This window comes from Giraffa tippelskirchi, chromosome 3 (genome assembly GCF_054371585.1).
Source record: "Giraffa tippelskirchi isolate mGirTip1 chromosome 3, T2T-mGirTip1v1.2.pri, whole genome shotgun sequence".
Lineage (NCBI taxonomy): Eukaryota > Metazoa > Chordata > Mammalia > Artiodactyla > Giraffidae > Giraffa > Giraffa tippelskirchi.
The window spans coordinates 86,853,877-86,871,236 of NC_137277.1; the positions used below are offsets into that span (position 1 = coordinate 86,853,877).

At 37.0% G+C, this 17,360-nt stretch overlaps 1 protein-coding gene across 5 annotated transcripts in view; it reads left to right on the forward strand.

The window, feature by feature from the left end:
* SLC25A12 (solute carrier family 25 member 12) overlaps window positions 1-17,360 on the forward strand; it is a 100,255-nt gene that overhangs the window by 50,434 nt on the left and 32,461 nt on the right. For all 5 annotated transcript variants that reach the window (XM_081577797.1, XM_081577795.1, XM_081577796.1 and 2 more), the window contains 4 exons: window positions 4,264-4,410; window positions 6,557-6,695; window positions 7,366-7,459; window positions 9,049-9,133. In XM_081577797.1, the coding sequence (XP_081433923.1) occupies window positions 4,264-4,410; window positions 6,557-6,695; window positions 7,366-7,459; window positions 9,049-9,133 (465 nt within the window). The remainder of the gene's footprint in view (window positions 1-4,263; window positions 4,411-6,556; window positions 6,696-7,365; window positions 7,460-9,048; window positions 9,134-17,360) is intronic.

The window sequence follows — 17,360 nt, forward strand, 5'->3', positions numbered from 1 at the left end:
TGCCAATGCAGGGGACATGGGTTTGATTCTTGGTGCAGGAAGATTCCACATGCCACCAGGCAGCTAAGCCCACAACTACTGAAGCCGACATGCCCTACAGCCATGCTCCATGACGAGAGAAGCCACCACAAGGAGAAGCCTGGAGACACAACTAGAGGGTAGCCCCCACCCCCTGCAACTAGAGAAAGCCCGTGCATGGCAATGAAGACCCAGTGTAGCCAAAAATAAATTTAAAAATTGTTAAATTAAAAACAAAGAAATGGAAGTCCTAACCAGAGCAATTAGACAAGGAAAAGAAATAAAAGGCATCCAAGTTGGAAAGGAAAAATTAAGGTTGTCGTTGCTTGCAGAGGACATAATATATGTAGACTACCCTAAAGATTTTATGCTTACACAAAATACTGTTAGAACTAATAAATAATTTCAGGAAAACTGTCAGAAATAAAATTAGTATACAAAACTGAGTAGCATTTCTGTACACCAGCAACAAACTATTGAAAAGGTAAATTAAGATAGTCTCATAATAATATGAAAAAGAAGGAAACCAGAATAAATTTAACTAAGTGAAAGATCTGGAAACTATAAGATGTTGATGAAAGAAATTGAAGACATAAATGAAAAGATTTTGTGTTCATGGATTGAGAAATTAATATTGTTAAAATATCCATAATACTCAAAACAATTTATGGATTCAGTGCAATCCCTATCAAAATTCCAGCAGCGTTTTTCACATAAATGGAAAAAAACAATCCTCAACTTTGTATGGAACCACACACACAAAAAAACAAAACCCAAATAGCCAAATCTGTCTTGAGAAAGAACAAAGCTTCAAGGATGCCACTTCCTGAATTCAAACTATGTTGTAAAGGTATAGCATTCAAAATAGTGTGATATTGTCATAAAACAGACCCATAGATCAATGGAGCAGAATAGAGAGCCCAGAAATAAACCCACGTATGTATGGAGAAAGGGTAGTCTCTTTAATAAATGGTGTTGGGGAAACGGGACTCCTATCTTAAACCATACACAAAAGCCAACTCAAAATGGATTAAAAACTTGAACGTAAGACCTGAAACTTTAAACCCCTAGAAGAAAGCATGGAGAGTAAGCTCCTTGACATCCATCTTGGCAATCATTCTTTTGAATTTGACACCACAAGCAAAGGCAACAAAAGGAAAAATAAACACGTAGGACTACATCAAACTGAAAAGCTGCACAGCAAAGAAAACCAACAACAAAATGAAAAGTTAAGCTATGGAATGGGAGAAAATATTTTCAAATTATATATCTGATAAAGGATTCGTATCCAAAAAATACAAGGAACTCATTCAACTCAGTAGCAGAACAAAGCAAACGCCCTCAAGTGCAATTACAAAATGGACAAGGGACCAGAATAAACATTTTTCCAAAGAAGACATACAGATCGCCAACAGATACATGAAAACTTGCTCAGCATTGCTAATCAGGGAAATGTGAATCAAAACCACAATGAAATATCACCTCACACTTACTATGTTGTCTATTATTAAAAAGACCAGAGATGACAAGAATCGTCAAGGGTGGTGGAGGAAAGGGAACCTGTGTACACTGTTGATGGGAAAGTAAACTGGTACAGCCACCATGGAAAACAATACGGGAGTTTCTCAAGGAGTTAAAAGAGCTACTGTGATCCAGCAATCCTACTTCTGAGTGTGTATCTAAAGGAAACAAAGTTATCATCTCAAAGAGACTATCTGTATTCTTGTTTATTGCAGCATTATCATAGTAGCCAAGGTATAGAAACAAATGTCCATTGACAAAGGAATGGTTAAAGAAAATGTGGCACACACACATATCATTCCACATTTATGCAATGGAATACTATTCAACAACAACAGAAAGGGAAATCCTGTCATTTGCGACTGCATGGATGAACTTGGAGGGCATTCTACTAAGTGACATAAGCCAGACACAGAAAGACAAATACTTCCTGGTATCACTTAAAAAATAAAACATTGTACACATAGAACAGTAGAATAATGATTGTGATTGGAGGGGGTAGGAGAAATAGGAAGAGGCTGGAAAAAGGGCATAAATTTTATTATAAGATCAACAAAATCTGAAGATATAATGTATAACATGGTGATGAAAATATTGTGTAATTGAAATTTGCTAAGAGTAGAACTTAAGTGTTCTCGTCAAAAAAAAAAATGTTAAGTATGTGAAGTGATGGGATGTGTTAGTTAACTCAATGGTGGGAGTCCTTGTGCAATGTATTCCTATAACAAATCATAACGTTGTACACATTTTAAATATAATACAATTTTATTTGTAAATTACACTTTAATAAGTTGGAATTTAAAAAGTAGAAGGGATGGAAAAGAAAATTACTTTGTCAAATCATGTGTGTGCTTAGTCGCTCAGTTGTGCCCGACTGTCTGTGGCCCCATGGACTATAACCTGCCAGGCTCCTCTGTCCAGGGAATTTTCCAGGCAGGAATACTGAGTGGGTTGCCATTTCCTGCTTCAGGGGATTGTCCTGACCCAGGGATCGAACCCGCATCTCTTGAGTCTCCAGGATTGGCTGGTGGATTTTTTTACCACTAGTGCCACCTGGAAGTCCTTGTTAAATCATGCTGGTTGCTTATTTTGTGCTCTATCTTTCATATATTTTTACCAGTTGATTTTTAGTTTCTCTGCTTCTGTTGGTCTTTTCAAGAAAATCCAAAAATGTGTGATGATATTATTAAATTTTTTAAAAGTTAAGATTATTGAAAGATTTTAGTAGATTTGATAAACTTGTCTCTAGCTTATCAATCTGCTAAGAAAATACTTAAAAATTTGTTTTATTGTTAAATATCATACAACTATGGACATATTTATATGTATGTTTTATACACATTATAAAACAAATATATAGTTTAATGAATTACGAGTCAAACCAATTTTAATGTCTTTCAATCACTGTTGAGATACAGAGAAATATAATTAGTAAAATGGAGAAACTTCTATCAAAAGCTGTTTTAAATGTCAGAAAAGGGTAAAGCAATATTGATTTGTAGGCTTTTATAAATGAATGATAATGCTAATTGCAATGTTTAATATATTCTATGAATAATATTTATATATTTAGATAGGAATATTGTTTCCAAGGGCTTCCCTGGTGGCTCAGACTGAAATCCATAGGGAAGATACCCTGGAAAAGGAACTGGCAGCCCACTCTAGTGTTCTTGCCTGGAGAATTCCATGGACAGAGGACTTGGAGTGCTACAGTCCATGGGGTCGCAGAGTCGGACACAGCTAAACGACTCACTTTCATTATTTCCAGAGTTGCAGATAGTGTGAAAATGGCATCTACTAGCACTATTATGATGTTGTGATAACAGATTTATTTGGATTATGTCATATGTCCTAGGAAAGAAATGCTCTAATTTTGACTTTTAAATAGTCCTTAGGGTATTACTTGCACTTAAAAAAATTATTTAATTAATTTATTTTTGGCTGTGCAGGGGCTTTCTCTAGTTGCGACGAGTGGGGAGCATGGTATCTAGGTTGCATGGGCTCAGTAGTTACGGTACATGGGCTTAGTTGCCCCACAGCACGTGGGATCTTCCCGGATCAGGTATCAAACCTGCATACCCTGATTTTGGCAGGTGGATTGTTAACCACTGCACCACCAGGGAAGCCCACTTTTTTTTTTTACTACAAAGTTTGGCTGCCCAATAGTTGAAAAGTTCTGAGATCTTCTGGATTGTTCTACGGTTTGTGGGTATCGCTCAAAGCCACATAGAGTGATAGATGAACAGTGTTTATGCAGTTTGTTATTCATAACTTTCATATTAGAATTTGAGCTGTGGTTGATTGAATCTAAGGACATGAAACCCTTGGATAGGGAGAGCCACCTGTAATCTAGAAAGTTCTCTGGGATGACAAGAACTTCTTCAAGTAGGATAGTTACCATATATTTTAAAAGCAGAACTTAAAGCACTGGAAAGATACTCTGTTTTCAGTAATGAAAACTTTTCAAGTAAACAAAGGTTTTTTTTTCCCCCTCCCTTTTTATTGACATTCTGTGACTCACTTTTCTTCCTGAGGAATAACATGTAGGAAGTATATTTTCAGGAAAATGTGCTCTTTGAAAAGAAATGAGTTTTGCTGTACATTTAGAGATGTGTATTATTCATTTTTAAAGTAAATGCATGTAGAGGAAGGATGTCCATGCTTTTCTGAAACACACATTTGGGGTATGCTTCAGTCAGCCTACTTTCTGACTTCTCCCTCCAGGAACTACAATTGGAACATGCAAGGCAGGCCTTTGCTCTCAAAGACAAAAGCAAAAGCGGCCTGATTTCTGGTCTGGATTTCAGTGACATCATGGTTACCATCCGGTCTCACATGCTTACTCCCTTCGTGGAGGAGAACTTAGTCTCAGTAAGTAAAAAACAATGACTTCAACCTTCTGTTTCCTTAAACCTTTGAAACCATTGTCCTGGATTGCATCCCTCGGCATGTCCGCCTCTCATCTGTTGTAACTTTACTCTTAGTTGGTAGGAGGTAATCAGATGTGTGTAAGGGAGGTGTGTGTGTGTGGGGGGTGATAGTGAATAGTTTTCCCCCAGATCAGCACCGCAGTCTTGCTCTCATATACTTCCAAATTGTTTATTTCCATTTACAGAGTCCACCTAAAGAAAATAGGGGAGTGTGTAGATAAGGGTGTGCAATTACTTTTTCCCGAGGGCAGTGCTTCTCACAGACACTACTGCCTTCACCTTTGGCCTCTTTCCATCCCACCAGGCTCCCAAAGCCTTGCTATAAGGATGGCTCCTTCCTTTGTTGCCTGCAGGGTGCTGTTTGCTAGAGGGATCATCACTGGCCTCTACACTGTTTTAATAACCATGGCTGTGGCAGAAGGTATGGAGGAAATATGTGGGCGTCAGCCTCTGTGGCTCACTCCTCTCTCTGCCCCTTCACCTGTGCGTTCAGTCTGCATGGACCAGACAGTTTTTGTTCTCTAAACTGCTAAACTCTGTCAAGTAAGCCTCTGGGCCAATAGCAAACTGATGTCATCCACTTCCTCACAAAGAATGGTGAAACTGTCCTCACTTACCAGTTTTCTTGTTCCTGTATTGTACTTATGTATAAGTTTTTGATTGCTGCTTGTTTTAAATGGAGGGAAGCCAATGAGCGCTTTTGTTGTCTCAGCTGAAGATCATTATCCCTGATTTAGACCAGGGTAGAAAGATCAACTTCTGTTCTTTTTCTTCAGTGAATTTGAACATGGAGCATGTCACTTTCTCCTACACATTTCACCTCCTTGACACCCATCTCCCACTCCCCTACCCTCACCTCATACCCTAGCCAAAAAAATGAAAGAAGGAAGAAAAGAAAGTAAGGGAGAGAGGGAGGAGAGAAGAAAAGAAAATCCTTGAGAGAAGAACTCAGTACCTTGGGGTGAGGGGACCTGTTTAATCTTTTCCAGTTGGGTTAGATAGACCTGTTATAGCCACAGTTTACCAAATGCCATCTCAATTTCTGGAAGAATGTGTTAAATAATTTGAATCTGGCTTTTTGGGTCACTGGTATCCAAATTCAGGCTAATACAAATATCACATATATTTGGGTTAAGGCTTGTGTGTGAGGGATGGGGATGGGAACATATGCCCATCATTACCTATACTGTCCTTAATATAGATCTTTGTGATTAAGATTGTCACACTGTCATTTTCATAAGTATTCGAGTTTTTCATAGAGAATGTTTTTAATCATCTGGATTCCTCTGACTCTTGGCTTAGAAATTAAATGTTTGCAAGCTACGAAAAATATTCTTTTTTGAGTTTATGTACAACTGTTGGGTAGAGGAAGAAGTTATCTCCTACCCTGCAGAGCAGGGTAGGTTGTATTGTCCCCCTTCTTCCCCGGGCATGAGAGAGCCTCTTTAGCACTATTCCACTAAAGACATATTTATAGCAAGTAAATCCTCCCTAGATTTTCTCTACAGCTTTTTGGAGTTTTTTGATAGTTTTACATTTTGTCATAGAGATTCAGAGCTCAGCACAGACCATTCTATATGTTAATTATCACAAGGAGCTTAAAAAAGAAAAGATTAGTAAAGTTGATAAAGTGAAATCGTCTTAAAATTTAAAGTTACCACTGGTTTTTGTATATGGGTGTGAGAAAAAAAGCAAGTTTAAAAAATGTTTCTTATATTGTACGTTGAGGGTTGGATTATCCAGAAATAGCAGGAGTTTCATAGTTGAAGGTCTTGAAAATCCTGTTTAAACAATCATTGGTTTTGATCTGTGATAATTACATTTGTTGTTTTTGACCTTATAGGTAGATGAACCATGAAGTCCAACTTCCAGATGTTGCTTTCTTCCTTAACACCTAAATTACATAGACTTTACTGAGGGCTTGAAATGCACTGACAGTGTTTCAGCATGTTACCTTCCTTGTGTTTATGGACTGGTTGTTTATCATTTTAGTAATGAAGACTCCTTTGCTTCTTCTTTGAGAAAGTTCAGTGTCCATAAATGTGTTTTTGTTTGTTTGTTTAACTTTCTGTGTTGTCATTTCCTAGGCAGCTGGAGGAAGTATCTCACACCAGGTTAGCTTCTCATACTTCAATGCATTTAACTCCTTACTGAATAACATGGAGCTTGTTCGTAAGATATATAGCACTCTAGCTGGCACAAGGAAAGATGTTGAAGTCACAAAGGGTAAGATTTTTAAAATACATATTGATTCGAATCTCAGCATTTCACTTTTCTTTATCCAGGGCGAGAGGTTGATCTAGGTTTACTACTGTGAAGCCACATCTAGAAAGTATGTTACCATGTGTGTATATTTCACTTGGACCATCATGGTCTCCAAAAATCCAGTTGGATTTAATGGGATGCTGAGGGCAGGAGTGGAAAAGTGGCTTTGACAGTTTTAAAAAGAACCTTGGCCCAGTCTGTCAAACAGGTCAGTGGCAACGGCTTCTTTGTATGAGGAAGGAGTGGCCACAGAAAGATGGGCAGGGCTACTCCTTTTGCTGAATTGTAGTGGGATGTTTTAAGTGACTGGAGAAGAGCTAGTTCTTTTATCTTGTATCTCTGGAGACCAAAGCAAATAAACAAGATGAGGTTAGAGGAACCTAAAGAGATTGTTTTACCTCTGAAATTACTTTACCTGCTTTTACTGTTTCATCATCTTAACATTTAATCTTTTGTCAGTTTTCATATTTTTGTAGTTATTTCTATGTAGCTGAACTTAGATATTGAAATTCAGTTTTAGATTTTTAAAATAATACTAAAATGTTTTTAGCTTTCAGATAATAGTTAAGGTAGAAGTTTGTTATATGTTAAGAGTCTTTGCAGATTTTAAAATATTTTCTTTTTCTTCCAGAGGAATTTGCCCAGAGTGCCATACGCTATGGACAAGTCACCCCACTAGAAATTGACATCCTGTACCAGCTTGCAGACTTATATAATGCTACAGGGTAACTATTCCAGTAATTCCTCATGATACTTTTGAGGACAGTTACTTTAATGTGAAGTAGTGGTGTTCTTTTAGCTCATTTAAACAATAGTGTGCTCAGTATATAAATTCCAAGAAAAAGACACAGGCAGATATGAGAAACGGGAGGAGGATGAGACAGGTGAAGACAGACTGAAGGTAGGGGAGATGGAGGAAGGGACAGGGAAAGCCAGAAGGGGTGGGGAAGAGAAAGGATGGGAAGAAACGGAGAGAGAGAGGTAAAGAGGGGAGTAAGGGTTGTTGGAGAGTGTGAGAGAGGGAGATGGGGAAGGAAGAATGATAGAGGAGGGGGAGAGGGAAATGAGAAGTAAATGAGGGACAGAAAAATTGATTGAATCTGGACTCTGTAGAGGTGGTTAGAAATTTTTAGTGATTTGTGGATATTTGCCTAAATTTATAAAATAAATTGAAGCACATGTTCAGGAATCTTATAACCTTTTTTGATTCATTGTGAGTGGGTATTTTCCTAAACAGTATATACCATTTTGTGTTGGAGGGTATCATTTTCTTGAAATATGCCTGTGACATGATTATCATGGTTATCATCATAATTAAGCTTAGATGTTTTATGTCTCTTTTACAGATTGAAAAAACCCCAAAGCACATAGAGAGTTTTTAATTTGTGAAGTCTTACACAAATCCAGATGAAAAAGCTTTGTCTGTGGGCATCCAATAGGACCTTGGGATAGGGGACTCATGATCTATTAAGTGATCAGATTTTCTTAGTGAGCTTTAGCAGTTATGTAAGTGTAGGCATATCTGAAAAATAGGTTTTAACCCTAGAACTGAAGACCAGTAGAAGTTGAGTGTACATAGATAATTTATTGCCTTCATGTTACATAGGAAATTGTCAAGCTGGAGTTGATACTGGATAAACCAACCAGTCTTTGATGATTGACATGAAATATCAGGCCATACCTCATCCATCTAGAATTTACATTTGTAGTAAAGGTATTGAACATCCTTCATGATAATAAAAGCTTGCAAAGAGTGCTTCTCAAAACTGGATCTGAAGTGACCTACTACCTGGTTCATGGAATGCACTTATTTTAAAACAGTAGTTCATTCACTCAGTTCAAAACTCAAAGAGTTTAAAAGAGCCTGCTGTAAAAACATCTCCCATCCACCCCTTCTCCCTTCTACCCTTAAAGGCAACCAGTATCTATCACTTTTGTGTTTATACTTATCAAGATACTTTGCACTTAAGCATTAAAGATGTATGCTAAAGAAATATATTCAATGTGTATGAACTGAACAGTCAGTGTTTATACTTTGCTTCTGAGAAGAATTATTTCTTTAGTTTTTTTAATCTATCTTTAGAGTCATTAAATTTGTGTACTCTCTATTATTTCTTTAGAGTCTTGCTTTTTGTGTGGCAAGCAAGGTCTGAAGTTTTTTTTTCCCTCTTACTAAAATGATCTGTGTGAATAGGGAAATACTACTTTTAAACCATAGGTCTTTTTTTACCCTCTTCTTTCTGAAGAAAGGTGATCTTAGTATGAGGTGTCTGTCGGTGTCTAACTTCTTTCTTTCTCATATTTTTGCCTGAAGGCGCTTGACTTTGGCAGATATTGAGAGAATAGCCCCACTGGCTGAAGGAGCCTTACCTTATAACCTGGCAGAACTTCAGAGACAGGTAGGAGGCATCTCATAAACAGAATCATCTTCAAAAACGCTAAAGTAGTATGGACATGACAGCCTGAACCTTCTGAATCTATGGAAATGAAAGCATGATTTACAGAAAGACTTTACTTAGCTCAAAGATTACCTTTATCGAACTGTAACCCCCACCCTTATAGAGTATTCTTATGGGGCAGCTAGATTTATGTTTGTTTTATTTTTTTTTTTTCTTTTAGCTTTTTTAAGATGAGGAAAATAAGATTGTAGACATATATGGGCTTGGCTTCCCTCCCCCAGAGCAGCAGTCTTTTCCTTTCATTTGTCTAGTGACATTTAAAGATTAGTGTGAAGTTCACTTTGTATTATCAAACTGGTGTTTATAGGGTTTTTAAAATACAAGACATTCCTCCACTGAAATGAATCTTTCACTGAGACTCTTTCACTATAGTGTCTTATAGACTACAACAATAACACAGGAAAACTATGTAAATAATGAACCAGAAAGAAAACCTTAGTTTTTTGTTTATGTTAAGAGTGATAAAAACAGTAACTTCTGAGTCCTATAATGTTAATACAGCCTTATTTCTGGTTTCAAAAATACTCTCTTGGTAGGAAAATAAACTCCATGGTATTATCTTGAAGAGTGGAATTGAGCAGATTTTTAAAAAATCTTGTTTTAAACTGAAACCCTATTTTGGAGGCATTTGGAAGAAGCCTCAGCTGCAGTGGTGGTTACATAGTTTTGGAGGTGGGGATAAAGGTTATAGGAGGGCTAGTCCTTGTCTAACAGACATGAGACCTGTGTCCCTCATGATTCTTAAGAAGACTGTGATGCACTATGAGGCTGGGAGACGTGGAGAGGATGAGGGGAGACGGGAGGAAGAAGACAGGAGATGAGGAGGGTGGGGAGGAGAGAGAGAGAAGCTACGTTGGCATACCACGGAAAAGGCCCATGTCTATTTTGCTGCTACCACATTGATGAGTAGCCAGATGTGCTAGCAAAAGAGCAAAGTATCTGAGTGTGGTTTACTGTGGGAAGTTTCAGTAGCAAAACTTTCTTCTGTTTGAGCTCCATGGAATGATGATGCTGCCTCTGAAACAAATTAGAATTTTCAGTTTTACTCTGTGTAATAATCAGGAACTTCATAGGTATTAAAAGATCTTATTTCAAGGCTGCTAAGAAATTTACAAAGTACGATTTTAGTTAAAAGTTTTTATAATAGTGCTATAGTCAGGTAAGTAAATTGAAAATGGAAACATTGCTTTTATATCTACATTTTATGTTAATACTTTGTTTGCTTGGGGTGTAGTAAAGCTTCCTGTAAATTAAAATATATCAGTAACCCGCTGATATATTATAGCCTCTTTAGTAGTAAAAAGCTCTTATTTGCTGCCTTCAAAGTTTATTTTTGTTATAAGTTCTCAGATCCTTTAAAAAAAAAAAGGTGGATTTATCCCAATTCATTGATTTATAGTAAAATTTAATAAAATTACTTAAAATTTGGAGATGTGTTAAAATACTTAGAGCTCTTACATAATATAATTTTGTATTTTATAGTACACATTTTATAAACAAGCATTTTTTCTTAAAGTTTGAAAAATTTCGTTTCAAAAGGAGTTGGTTTTTTTTTAGTGTTACATGTGTATGAATCAAGCTTTCCTTGGGGGTGTCCTTAATAATTGTTAACTGGGGAGTATCTCATTTAGCTTATTAAAAACAGTGTAATGAATTAAAAAGCCCAACTCATTTCCTCCTTTTTCAACCTTTCTGGTGCTCTTCTTATTTTACTGGCCTTTCTCGCCCCTAGCTATTTTGCTGGAGGCCATCAATGAAGGTTGCTTTTGTAATCTTTGGCGCCCTAAGTCTGCATTGCTCATAGTTCTGATTCCTTAGGAAGGTGTTGTAATTCTGCTACTGTTGGAAATTTTCTTGAAACAGGTTAGAAGATGATTTGCCTGCCTTCAGTGGCAGCTGCTGCCACTGCTGCTAAGTCACTTCAGTCGTGTCCGACTGTGCAACCCCATAGACGGCTGCCTACCAGGCTTCCCCGTCCATGGGATTCTCCAGGCAAGAACACTGGAGTGGGTTGCCATTTCCTTCTCCAATGCATGAAAGTGAAAAGTGCAAGTGAAGTTGCTCAGTCGTGTCTGACTCTTCGTGACCCCATGGACTGCAGCCTACCAGGCCCCTCTGTCCATGGGATTTTCCAGACAAGAGTACTGGAGTGGTCAGTGACAGCACTGATGCTCAAAGCTCTTGTCAGTTACTTAGAAAATGGGCAGTGACAGAAACCACCATTATGTCTTACTGTGTCTCTGATTGGCATCCATGGTGGTGGTAGAGTGCCTTCTCTTCCTTTTCCCTAACTGGTAGAATGGCATGGGGACCTGCAGTCTCCAGAGAACAGGTAGACATCCTGGGTATACTTATACTGGTGCCAAAAGAGGAAGCTCAGAGCCTGTATTGTTAATTTTTCTTTTCACATATCAGTTAGATTGGGTAGTCTTATTGCTGAGGGGTTGGGCTTCCCAGGTGGTATAGGTGAAGAATCCACCTGCCAATGCAGGAGATGTAAGAGATGCGGGTTTGGTCCTTGGGTCAGAAAGATCCCCTGGAGAAAGAAATGGTACCCCACTCCAGTATTCTTCCCTGGAAAATTCCATGGACAAAGGAACTAGAAGGCTACAGTTCGTGGGCTTGCACAGAGTTGGACATGACTGAATGATTGAACACACACACACATTGCTGAAAATTTGGAATAAAAAAATAAAACTGAAGATTTAAAATCTGTGTTTTTCCCTGTAAATCATTGTAAAAATGACACGTGGAAAAAGTAAAACTCAAGTCATAAATAATTTTTAGAATTGCATGGAAACAGATATGTGAATATTATTTAAGAGGGATTCAAATTAATATCCCTAGTTACAGCCATTGTAAAATCTGATATTTACTGTCTTTGGGATCAGATATAAGTTTCTATGGACCTTGGTTTCTCTTTTAGTAAAATGAATACCTGCAGATCTTTCTTAAGAATCCTTCAAGATCCTGCATCCTATAAAAATTATGTGAAGCAATGGATTTTTTTCTTTTTCAAAAATTTTAATGCATCTCCCTTTTTCCTTGTAACATTAAAAGCTTTATAAGGAATATAGGCTAGGACCTAAGTAGAATAATATAAAAATATGCCTAAGTTCCTGCAGTAAACGAAGTAATAAACTTTCTGCAGTTTTTAGTCTAGAAAAAACTTTTCTTAGTTAAATTATTTTAAACTTATTAATATGAAGCATTCTGTAGATGGGGAAACAGTGAAAACAGTGTTAGACTTTATTTTTTTGGGCTCCAAAATCACTGCAGATGGTGCTTGCAGCCATGAAATTAAAAGATGCTTACTCCTTGGAAGGAAAGTTATGACCAACCTAGACAGCATATTGAAAAGCAGAGACATTACTTTGCCAACAAATGTCCGTCTAGTCAAGGCTATGGTTTTTCCAGTAGTCATGTATGGATGTGAGAGTTGGACTGTGAAAAAAGCTGAGTGCTGAAGAATTGATGCTTTTGAACTGTGGTGTTGGAGAAGACTCTTGAGAGTCCCTTGGACTGCAAGGAGATCCAATCAATCCATCCTAAAGGAGATCAATCCTGGGTGTTCATTGGAAGGACTGATGTTGAAGCTGAAACTCCAATACTCCAAGGGTGAGAAGACAGCTACACAGAAGAGAAAGAGGATATCCAAATGGGGGAAGGAAGGAGGGAGGGTAGAAAGAAAGGGGGGAAAAAATTCCGTATCATTAGTAAACAGAAAAAAATACATATTAAAACTACAATTAGATGCCATTTTATACTATCCAGATTGGCCAGAATTATATCTGATAATGGCAAGTGTTTAGGAGGTGGAGGAATGAGCACTGTCAAACTGCTGGCATCACAACTTTGAAAATTATTTGGGAGTATCAACTACAGTTGAAGAAACAGGTATCCTGTGACCTGACAGTTCCTCTCCTGGGTGTAGTCCCTAACAGGAATAAGTATGTTGATTAAAAGGAACATGAAACAATGTATGTAGCAACATTATTTGCAATATATATCAATAGTAGAATGGGTAGATATGCTGTGGTATAGAGATGACCAATGAGAAAAATGGAAATTTTCATTTGATTAAAATGAGTTAAATAAAAGAACGTGGGTTGCAGAGAGAAGAAAATGTGACATTTTTGGACCATGAAGTGCTTTGGAGATTAAAGACCAATTCTAGTCCAATATGAGGCTAGGTAGACAACTTCTTTATTTTTTCTTTACTGTATATCACATAATTACTTTTTCAACTATATGGGGTAAATTTTATCTATGATGGACCTGCTTGGGAATATACATATGTTTTAAAAGTTTTGTTTCTATGGGAAATTATATTTAAGCTGCAGCCCACTCGCACAAGAAACTTTTGGAGTATAAGATGGCTTGGGTTAGGTCAGAACATTATTAGAATGATTTTTCCCTCTGTTTCATGTATAGCATTTCTTAGACATAGGAGTTTGTCTGTGTATTTTTCATTCTAATAGACCTTCTTTAAAACTTTGGATAGCTGCTGAGTAAATATAGAAGCATTATAATCCAGTTACTGATTCCTCTTTTTTTTTTTTTGAACTTTTAACACCTGTCATCTGTGATAATTTTACCATAAATTGAAGTCTGTTCTCAGAAAAGAAGAGATTGACTTTCTATACTAGATTTGTCTATTTATTAACCATTTATCTCATTTAAAGTGTTAGAATTAAAGATTTATTACACTTTTTAACACAATTTAACCTCACTTCTTAGTCAGAAAGAAGTATATATTGTTTAGCATTAGAGAGAAATACATATGCAAATATGGGCTTCCCTGCTGGCTCAGTGGTGAAAAATCTGCCTACAACGCAGGAGATGTGGGTTCGATCCCTGAGTGGGAAAGATCGTGGCGAGAAGGAAATGGCAACCCATTCTAGTATTCTTACCTGGGAAATCCCATGGACAGAGGAGTCTGGCAGGTTACAGTCCATGGGATTGCAAGAGTCAGACACGACTTAGTGATTATGCCACCACATATATATGTGTGTGTGTGTATATATGTATATATATAATTTTTTTTTTCTTCCATCTCATAGACTGTCATAGCTTTGGATTATAATCTTGTTTTGTGAGCTCAAATTCAGGTGTATTAAATTTGTAGATGTGATTTGCAGACAAAAGAATTTTGTTTTATTTTCCCTAAACTTTTAAGGGGCTTCCCAGGTTGCCCTAGTGGTAAAGAACCCTCCTGCCAATGCAAGAGACATAAGAAATGTGGGTTCGATCCCTGGGTTGGAAAGATGCCTTGGAGGAGGGCATGGCAACCCACGCCAGTATTCTTGCCTGGAGAATCCCATGGACAGAGGAGCCTGGCAGGCATAATATAGTCCATAGGATCACAAACAGAAAGGACTGAAGTGATTTAGCGCAGCACATTTTGCCATTACAGTCATGCATTTTAGTTGGTATAAAGTCTAGTCTTCCCCTCCCGCCCCAACCCATGCTCAGTATAAAAAACTTTAGCCTTTCCTTCTTTTTTTTTTTTTTCCTGTTCATCAATAGTGTACCATTTGAAAGAGGCACTTCTCTTTATTGGGTTGGCATACTACGTGAAGTAGCTTGGTTTGGGCAGGGTGCTTGACTTGTTAACTGACATGATCTTGCCTTATCTAATTCTCATTTATAGGATGAGTTATGGTTAACAACAAAGTAAAAGAACGTTCTCTTCTGCAAATGAGATCTTGAACCATTTCCTCATTTCCTATCATCCACATAGCTTAGAGAGCAGGTTAAAAATCGTTTAAGGTTCTCAGCTCTTATTGTGCTTTGAAAAACACTTAATTAATCTTGTTAAATATCACCTTCATGATCATAATCACAACCTTAAGGAAAAGAGTGCCTCTTTCCTTTGGCCCATTTGTTCACGGTGGGTGATCTTCTTAGTGCTGAGATTTTCTTTCAGCCTAAATGCTAAAAAATTCAGTACACAGTCATTAATAGAGATGACAGCTACAGTAGCATTGTACTTATGAATATTCATGAAGTGAAATCCATAGCATTAATTACATTAATTTACATACCTGAATATAAGTGAACCATAAGTGATAGCTGAGCCTAAAAAAAAGAAACAAAAAAAACCCTTAGTAGCCGTATATTGTATGCTTTTTAAAAAATAAATGCTATTTAATAAGGGTGGAGATGACATTTCTTTCAAAAGGCATTTGGGTATTTAAAGATGTTTTTAGTTAAGGATTAAATCACAGTATAATCCTACGGTGTTCATAGGATTTGTAGGGCTTAAAAACGTTCTTTAAAGGACGAGCATATAAAGAAAACATATGATTGAACACAGGAGAAACCTTTTATATGAATAAGGGAATTAGTGGTTACTAGATTCTTTCTTTAATTGAGGTGTAGTTGACTTACAACATTACATTAATTTCAGGTATATAACAGTGGTTCAGTATTTTTATAGACTATACTCCATTAAAGTTATTACAAAATAATGACTGTATTTCCCTGTATGATATATCCTTTTTCTTTATTTTATTATACATAGTAGTTTGTCTCTTAATCACATGCTCCGCCTTTAGTTTTAGTTTTTTAAAAAATTTTATTGTATAGTTGATTTATAATGTTGTGTTTAATTTTCTACTGTACAGCAAAGTGACTCAGTTACACACATATACATTCACTGTTTTTCATAGTCTTTTCTGTTATGGTTCAAGATATTGAATATAATTCCCTCTGCTATGCAGTAGGACCTTCTTGTTTATCCATCCTATATGTAATAGTTTGCATCTGCTAATCCCAAACTCCCAATTCTTCCCTCCCCTGCCCACTTGGCAGCCACAGTTCTGTTCTCTATGTCTGTGTGTCTGTTTCATAGATAGTTCCTTTTTGTCATATTTTAGGTTCCACTTATCAGGATACCATTTGGCCCACACCTCTATCTTTCCCCTCCCCAATACTTGATTCTTATTTGGGATCATAGCTGTTTTAGTCATTGAGTTTTAAATTCAACATATTCTTTTGAAAGGAGTCATGATTGGAAATAATTCATATTCTATGAGATTGAGATTTATTTTCACCCAGCTTTGTGATTGAGAAACTCCAATTTCAGAAAAGTTTCCTGTGTGTGTGATTAGAAATTAAAAGCATACGTGCTATCGAGGTAGTATAACAGCTATAGTGGTTATGAAAGATTTTAAAATCTAAGCCAAAATGCCATAACTTGAATTTCTTTAAAATATTTGATGTTGAACATCATCTTTGCCTCAAAGATACAGATTATGTTTGTTTTCAAATGAATTGTCCTTGAAATAGCATATCAGAATTAACTGGTTAGCCTCATTGTATTCAGTCAATATTTAAAAAACTGAAGCATTTTCAGTTAATATAATACTTTAAAGTGACACCAAGAAGGGTTTTGCATTAATAAATTCAAAATAAATTTAAATTATTTTGTTTCATTTCAGTTCAGTTCAGTCGCTCAGTCGTGTCTGACTCTTTGCGACCCCATGAACTGCAGCACGCCAGGCCTCCCTGTCTATTACCAACTCCTGGAGCCTACCCAAACTCATGTCCATTGAGTCAGTGATGCCATCCAAACATCTCATCCTCTGTCGTCCTCTTCTCCTGCCCTCAATCTTTCCCAGCATCAGGGTCTTTTCAAATGAGCTAGCTCTTTGCATGAGGTGGCCAAAGTATTGGAGTTTCAGCTTCACCATCAGTCCTTCCAATGAACACCCAGGACTGATCTCCTTTAGGATTGACTGGTTGGATCTCCTTGCAGTCCAAGGGACTCTCAAGAGTCTTCTCCAACACCACAGTTCAAAAGCATCAATTCTTTGATGCTCAGCTTTTTTTATAGTCCAACTCTTACATCCATACATGACTACTGGAAAAACCATAGCCTTGACTAGACAGACCTTTGTTGGCAAATAATGTCTCTGCTTTTTAATATGCTGTCTCGGTTGATCATAACTTTCCTTCCAAGGAGTAAGTGTCTTTTAATTTCATGGCTTCAGTCACCATCTGCAGTGATTTTGGAGCCCCCCAAAATAAAGTCAGCCACTGTTTCCACTGTTTCCCCATCTATTTGCCATGAAGTGATGGGACCGGATGCCATGATCTTAGTTTTCTGAATGTTGAACTTTAAGCCAACATTTTCACTCTCATTCTTGTATACTTTCTGTTT